Raw genomic sequence first — 7,597 nt, 5'->3', positions numbered from 1 at the left:
GGAGGTGAGCACCTCACCCGCCAGCACCCAAGCTGGGCCTGGGCTTGGGTTCCTCTGCGGGGTTCCTGTGCTGGCCGCCCATGGGTGCACGGTGCTGGCAACAGCCACGTGTGGTTTTGTCCCTCTGTTCATGCGAGCAGTGCCTCACACAGTGAGGATGGTGTTGCAGAGAGTCATAGGGTCATGGAATAGTTTGGGGTGGAAGGGTTTGCTCAACTTTATTGCCCTCCAACACTTACCCAGGACACCTGGGTGACAGTTCAGAGATGAACTGATGGTACTGCTGTTCACCTTCATTGAACCATGCTTGAAATATGGTCCATGTTTCATACAACTACATGACAGGAGGATGGAGCCAGGAGGGGAGTGGTCTCTGCTCCCAAGGAACAAGGGATGGGACAAGAGGAAATGGCCTCAAGCTGCACCAGGGGAGGTTTAGATGGGGCTGAGGAACAATTCCTTGCCCGGAGGGTGCTCAGGCACTGGAACAGGCTGCCCAGGGCAGTGCTGGAGCCACCGTCCCTGCAAGTGCTCACAGCCCGTGTAGCTGAGGCCTCAGTGCCAGGGGTTAGTGGTGGCCTTGGCACTGCTGGGAACGGTTGGGCTGGATGAGCTTAAAGGTCTTTTCCAACCCAATTGGTTCTACAGTTCTGTGTTTCTCAGAGAGGGCCATGGGCTTTAGCAGAGCTATAGCCATGGGCACCACATGTGTGTGTTTGGACATGGGTACCATTGCCAGTGAAATGACTGCTTCACTAACAAGAGGTACCTTACAAAGCAGTCCAGAAATAACCTAATGCTTATGATTGTTGCAGGGAACTTTTCTTTCCACTGGTGTATCTGAGTGTCTGTAATTCTCAAGGGCAGATTATGTCAAGTTCTCATTGATGGCAGCCTGCTTCTAGACTAAAAGAGATTCATTTCTGTTTGTTTAGCTTTTCCAGGCAGGATTTGGGAAGAATAAAGTCTCCACTGTTTCTTTTTCTGAGTTTTCACTTTCCCCATTTGTACAGAAGAAAAGGCCAAATTTATACTTAAAAGGCTGTTATTTTGTAAAGCTGAATGCTAGAAAAAGATAAAGCATGAGATAAAAAGATATAAAAGAGGCATAAAGTACATGAGCAGTCAAAGTTATTTTAGAGATAAGAAGTGAAAAGGGATCAACTTAGATGTTACATCCTGGATTTTGCTGTAGCAGAATAAAAAGTTAATAAATTCTTTTATATCCAGCACAGGAATGTGTTATATATAGTTGTTCTGTTTCAAATACTTTCTCCTTGTCTTCTTATCTTACCTTTAGCATTCAGTGAAAGGTTCAATAAGCAAATTCATGGCCTATGTCCACACAAGTGTCAACGAGATATCCCGATTGTATCTGAGCAATGAGCGGCGATATAACTACACCACTCCAAAGTCATTCCTTGAGCAAATCAAACTATATCAGAATTTGCTATTGAAAAAGGGCAAGGATTTAAAGGCAAAAATGGAGCGGCTGGAGAATGGTCTGGAGAAGCTCAAAAGCACATCTGCACAAGTAAGCAAACCCTTTGGGGTTAAAAACTGATGGTTTTCCCTGTTCCTCTCTTAGGGACATCTCTGCATCCTGGTTCAAAGGAGAACTTTACAGGCTGAAACTGTACAAGGTGTAAAATTTGTGTTAGGTCTTGGCTCCTGTCTGGCTTGAACTGGGCTCCTGGAGGAGCAGAAGTGATGGTCTGTACTGGAAGGAGAAGGGAAGAGAAGATGAGGCCCTTAATGACATGGTTTAGTGGTAGCCTTGGCAGTGCTGGGGCAATGGTTGGAGTTGATGATCTTAAAGGTCTTTTCCAACCCCGTTGATTCCGTGTGTGTTCAGTCTCTGCTGTTTGGATGGTAACCCTGAATGATCATAGTAAATAAGGGGAGATAGGGATCCAGTTGGCTGCATACATCTTCTTTAATGGTTAAATATCAGCTGTGCTGGCAAAATAGCTTATAAAATACAGGAAGATCAGTGATGTATGGATTTGCATCCAGGACATCTACAATAACTTCAGAAAAAAACCTTCTCAAACTAACTACAACATCCTTTTAAAATAAGGTAGATCATTTTTCCTTGCATTGTGCTATCTATCTTTAAGGAAAATTAATGCATGTCTGAAATGTGGATTAGCCATCTTAAACTCCCCCTGCTAAAAAGCAACACAAGTAGAAGTTGTTCTGAGTATTTAAGCAAGGTCTCTGCAGTGACAGAAACTGCTTTTCAGAGTTTTGCTCTCTACATCTGTTCCTAAACTCCCATTTTTCTCTCCATTTCATATTCTATTAACTCTTAACAAATGTTCATTTACTAGTTTCTACTGTGGCAAATGGGCCTCTCCTGAAGCTGCTCCAAAGAAATGCAGGAGATGATTGATGTGAATGAAGCAGGTTCAACCCCTTCCATATAGATCTTCTGGATAATGCTGGGAACATAAATCACGTCTGTCACACTCAATATGACACATGCCTTACTGGAGGGTGATGTATGGGCTTTATTAGTGCGTCTCAACTCTGGTAGTCTGCATCTCACTTCGAGCAGTTGCTTCTTTCATGATAAGGACAGGACTTTAGGGACACAGGAGGAGAGTGGGCATGTTTCATGTCCCCTTTACAGGTTATAGCATCTCCTTTGTAAGGATGCAGCTGAGGGTGAACAGCAACCATCGCAACCAGTGACACCAACCAGAGCAAGGAGTATGTGCCCTCAGTGCAAAGCAGACCTCACACCTGCCTTGCCTATGGAGGCAAATAATTCTGCTGACCTGTGGGGTACTGCTGCTTTTGATGACACCCCAGTGGTGGTCAAGGTGGGTTGGGTCTGTTCTTCATTGGGAGCAACTGATATGAAACTAATCTTTTGAGAGGAGACAAGTTCCTGTAGTGTTAGTCAGACACGGGGACTGTATTCTTCATGTATATCTTCATATGGGTGTTATATTGGCAAGGGTTCTCTGATGAGCCACAGAACAGATTCTAACTGGTGGTGGAGGACTGGGAGGAACTGGGAAGCCACAGAACCTGTGGGTCTTGTAGGTTTTGCTCTTGCCAGAAGAGTAAAAGAGCGGAAAGTTCCTATGTGGTTGGAGCAAAGAAGTGCCTGTTGATTAAGTTGATTAAGATGCAGAGCAGTGAGGAAAAATATGTCAAATTTGAATCTAAAATTAACATTGGGGGCCTAAAATTAAACACCTAAATTATCAGGTGTGTGCAATTGTCAAAACTGCTGTTGATTTGAAACCAGAGTGTAGATACTTACCAGTATTGGAAATCATACCAGAATGTTCAATCTTCAATATGAATTTAAAAGCCTGAACTTTATTTTCACCCCTGGGAATGGCTGGTCTCGGTGTTGAGGATGTGACAAGTCTTCTGTCTCACTCAGGTGTGTCGTCTCCAGGCTGTGTTCATGACACTGTGGGTATTCAAAGCAAAGATGGAGGATTTTGATACCTGGATATGACCTGGTTGTTGCTGAGGTCTAAGGACTAGTGCTCCCATCATCAGCATTCTCCAGCTTCCTGCTGCTTGGATACTACAACACGTTAATGATGAGGTTGATGTGTTTGTATAGACTGTTCAGTTTGGCCTCAGCATGAGGCCAGTACTTTGTGACTTCACTGTTCCAGTTCAACATAATCTCTCCCCTTCCTTTTACTCTGCTCCTCCTCACATGCTCTTTTTTTGTCTTTTGACATTTGGACTTCTTGATACCATTGACCAACTTTCTTCTAAAGAAACGTTTTCTTTTATCTTACAAGCCCAACCATCCTTCCATGAAGACAGTGGCTGTCCTCAGCACTCAGAAAAACAAAAGCTGGCTTCCAGTTCCTTGAACATAACAGGCTTGGAAGCTGTGTGGGATGAGTAATTTGTTTTTCAGAGGTTTTCTCTGAAGAGGTCAGTGCTTTGCTCAGAGCTCAGTGCTGAATAATTTTAGGATGACTTTGATTAGTATTGCATCACTGTATTCCAGATTCAGGTCTCGCTTGCTCTATCAATTAATCGCTGAACTTTGAGAGGTATTTTGTGTTCTTGAAACAAGGCAGGGACAATCAGATAAAATGAGTCTCTTGGGAGCCTGCCCTCCAGGTTTTCTGTTGAATAATTCTTCTTACGCTCTCCTGGTGGTAAGCAAGCACTTCTTCCTTCCCTGTTGCAGTCATAGTATATCACCCTTGAATCTCTCATTTGTTTTGCTCTTTCCTTTTCTACCTCACATTACTAATTGCTTATCAGATTGTCCTGGACTCAGGAAGCTGCTTACAGCTTTTTCATATTTCTTAGACTGTTTGGGACAAAGTACTGTTCGTGGCCTGTAATGATACTTCTCATGCTAAGGCACATGCTGGATCTGTCTGTTCACACCTTGAGCTGGTGTTCCCTATGGGAAGGGGGTTTATAGCGTTGTCTTTTCTTTTCTGCTGTCATTTTCCATGCCACCTCAGTACCTCCTTGACCTGTTATTCCCTCGTACCTCTTTGTACTGCTTACCAGCTACATGTTACCCAAAAGGCATCTTCTGCTTTCACCAGTGTTGGCAGACACAGGAGAAGTCGATGGTGTTTTTCTGCCCTCCCCTGGATGTGATCATGACTCCTTTGTCGGGTGCCTGCGTGGTGATTTATAAAGCATATGTCTATGGCTGCCTCCACAACACAGCGTGGTCCAATGTGTCAGACTGATTTTGCTGTGGATGTGAGGGTGGGATTAAGGGAAGCTTGTTTGCTGTGGAGAGGAGATGGAACTGGAAGAGTAAAGTTCGTGAATGCACATTCCCTGTGTCACCTCCAGGACGTCTCTAAAGACAGTGAGTGGTTATTGAGGTGCTTCCACTGCACAAACACTATTAGATTATCCCCAGTCAACTGCATTTGAGCTTTAGCCTCACCAGGGAAAACAGTTGTTTCCTTTCATGTTGCAAAGTCCTGCTGTAGCTAAGGGAGGCTGGAGGTCACCATGTGTCCTCCAGATGTGGTGTGTGTGGTCTATTGGTCCAGCAGAGCCTTAGGATACAGATCACAGCTCCAACTTGCATCCTTTCTACTGGGAATTTAACACAGAACCCAAGCCCAGGGCTGGGCAGGGGCCTTCACAGTAACATACACTTCTGGGCTTCCAGATTTTTCTCAGGCAAAGCCCTACTCAGTTTTTTGCTCTTGTCAATCCTGACAATGATAGAGCAAGTTCTTTACCCTTCCGTTACTCATGTGCTTGGCTGAAAGCAGGTTTTGTCAGGGCACTTGCTGCTCTCACAGGCTGCCTTGGGGCTGAGTTTATATCTGCTCATTCTGCTGAGTGCAGAATTTTAATCCCTGGCTTGTTTTGCCATGGTCGTGTCAACCCGTAAAGCTCCCATGTCTATGTGCACCCAGCACATGATCACTGATTTTGGGGCACAAGGTCACAAGCCATATCTGTCACCAGCAAAACTTCCCACTTCCATTTCCTGCAATCCCCGAAAACCTAGAGCTGAGCAAGGAGCCAGTGTTGAGTTTGCCGGCTGAAGGGATTGTGTGCTATGAGCCGGAGTCATTAGGATTTACAGTGGTGTCTTTGTCCTGGTGAAAGCAGCATTGTAGTGGCAGGCAGCAGGAGATGACAATGGCTCAAGTGCACAAAGACACTGCAAAGAAACCGCTCTCCACTTCAAGCTGAGGCCAAACGTCACAAGCTTCAGGTTATAAGATTGCAAATTGTTCTCTCTCTTTGGGTATAAAAATGGAATTACCAACAAAAGTAAGTGTCCAACTTCCTTTCTAGTGATTATTTTCTTATAGGTAAAGACATACGCTGGGAGCTCTAAGCAGTCCTTTATGAGCCTGACAGCAGGACAGTGAAAGACACTGTGGTCTGCACAGAGCCCATGTGAGGTCATGGGAAGGGGTGGGTTTAGAAAGAGACTTTGTCTTCAAGTGAGAGCTGATGTGAGCTCCTGCACCATGCAAGTGCTTCAGACTGTCCCCACCTTGCTGGGTGTGAGCAGCTGCTCGGTGGAGCAGTGTGTGAGGAGCTGCCACCACTGCCATATGTCTTGGTGGCTGAACAGGAGATCTCTTCTCAAGCTCGTGTGATATTGCATTATAAAGCCCCTTGAGCCTTGCACCTCTGACAAGGGCTGTACCTGTCAGCAGATCCCAGCTGTAATCTTCCTGGTGTGAAGAATGCCCTTCCCATCACAAGTGTGTAGGACCTGATGGTTGTGGGGGAACTGATGGGGTGCTGCCTCTGCCTTGTGTGTGTGGGGCAGGGGATGGAGGGATGGGGGAGAGTCAGCGTGCACAGGTTCCTGGTGCACAGGTCCTCAACATGCTCTGTTCTGCTGGTGTCAGGGTTGGGAAGCAACAGAAAGTATAGCTGGGTTGTACCATGTCATCTCCACTGTAGAACACACGTGCACAGTGCAGGCACGCGTCCGTTACTAGGGATGCGCTCTAACATCAGATCTCATGTTTGAAGGTGGATGTGTTTGGCTTACAGTGAGAGAACCTGCCTTGGAAATGCCTGGTCTGTGGCAAGGCTTCTGGGCTCTGCAAAAGTATTCCCAGGGCATAATCCCTGCATCGATTCAGATACACCTGAAATTAAACCTTTCACCTACTTCCCATTGGATTCTGCTCAAAGCCCTGGCCCCTGACCAAGGATGGTACAACCTCCTCAGCACCTCATCCTGCTGGTGCTGGTTTCTCCTCTGCTGGGTTCCTCACTGCTGGGTTCCTCCACCTTGCTCCGGTGTGCAGACCATGCACATGGGCTCTCCAGCTGTGACCCAAGCACCATGAGCAGCAGCATCCTGCTAACAGCCAGAAATACTGCTTTTCTGTGCTGCCAGGGCATCGTCTGCTTTACACACAGGCTCTCCATGCTTTTGGGTACTACTCAGCCCCTCTCAGGTGTGAGCCCATGCTGCTGGACACGGGGGAGCAGGTTGGTGGGTGTCCGTGCTCCCATGTATGTTTCTTCCCTCTAGGTGGATGAGCTGAAGGCCAAGCTGGCAGCCCAAGAAGTGGAGCTGAAGCAGAAGAATGATGATGCTGACAAGCTGATCCAGGTCGTGGGGGTGGAGACAGAGAAAGTGAGCAGGGAAAAGGCCATCGCCAATGAGGAGGAGCAGAAGGTGGCACTGATCGCCCAGGAGGTCGAGCAGAAACAGAAGGACTGTGAGGAGGACCTGGCCAAAGCTGAGCCTGCCCTGGCAGCTGCCCAGGATGCTCTGAACACCCTCAACAAGGTAGGGTGAAGATTCCTGTGGGAATCCAGATCTCCCCTCAGCATTGTGGGGGGAGAGGGACATCTGATGGCCCAAGATTTGTTAAAATCTTGGGCAACGAACTGGTGCCATCAGGGAAGAGGGCAGAGCTCCTTTTACGTGGTACTTGAGTTCATCAGCATGGCACTCACTGAGGACCTGGCTTGTCCTCTTCCCATGGTGCCAGAGACTCTTGCAGTAAGGAAGGAAACTGGGCGCCCCCCATGCTGCCCAGGTCTTCCTCAGTGTCCTGGCCAGGACAGCAACATCTTCCCTCTCATTCAGGGTCATAGAGTCACCATTCATGTCATGTCATGGAAGTGCTCTTTC

At 46.9% G+C, this 7,597-nt stretch overlaps 1 protein-coding gene across 1 annotated transcript in view; it reads left to right on the top strand.

Moving 5' to 3' along the window:
- DNAH9 (dynein, axonemal, heavy chain 9) overlaps nucleotides 1-7,597 on the top strand; it is a 172,874-nt gene that overhangs the window by 81,983 nt on the left and 83,294 nt on the right. Inside the window, 2 exon segments of the mRNA XM_010013395.1 lie at nucleotides 1,301-1,534; nucleotides 6,989-7,249. Coding sequence (XP_010011697.1) covers nucleotides 1,301-1,534; nucleotides 6,989-7,249 — 495 coding nt within the window.

The sequence above is a fragment of the Nestor notabilis genome, unplaced genomic scaffold, assembly GCF_000696875.1.
Source record: "Nestor notabilis isolate BGI_N333 unplaced genomic scaffold, ASM69687v1 scaffold1364, whole genome shotgun sequence".
In the NCBI taxonomy this organism is placed as follows: Eukaryota; Metazoa; Chordata; class Aves; order Psittaciformes; family Psittacidae; genus Nestor; species Nestor notabilis.
The sequence above is the reverse complement of the archived record's forward strand: the minus strand, read 5'-3'. Positions and strand labels throughout refer to the sequence as shown.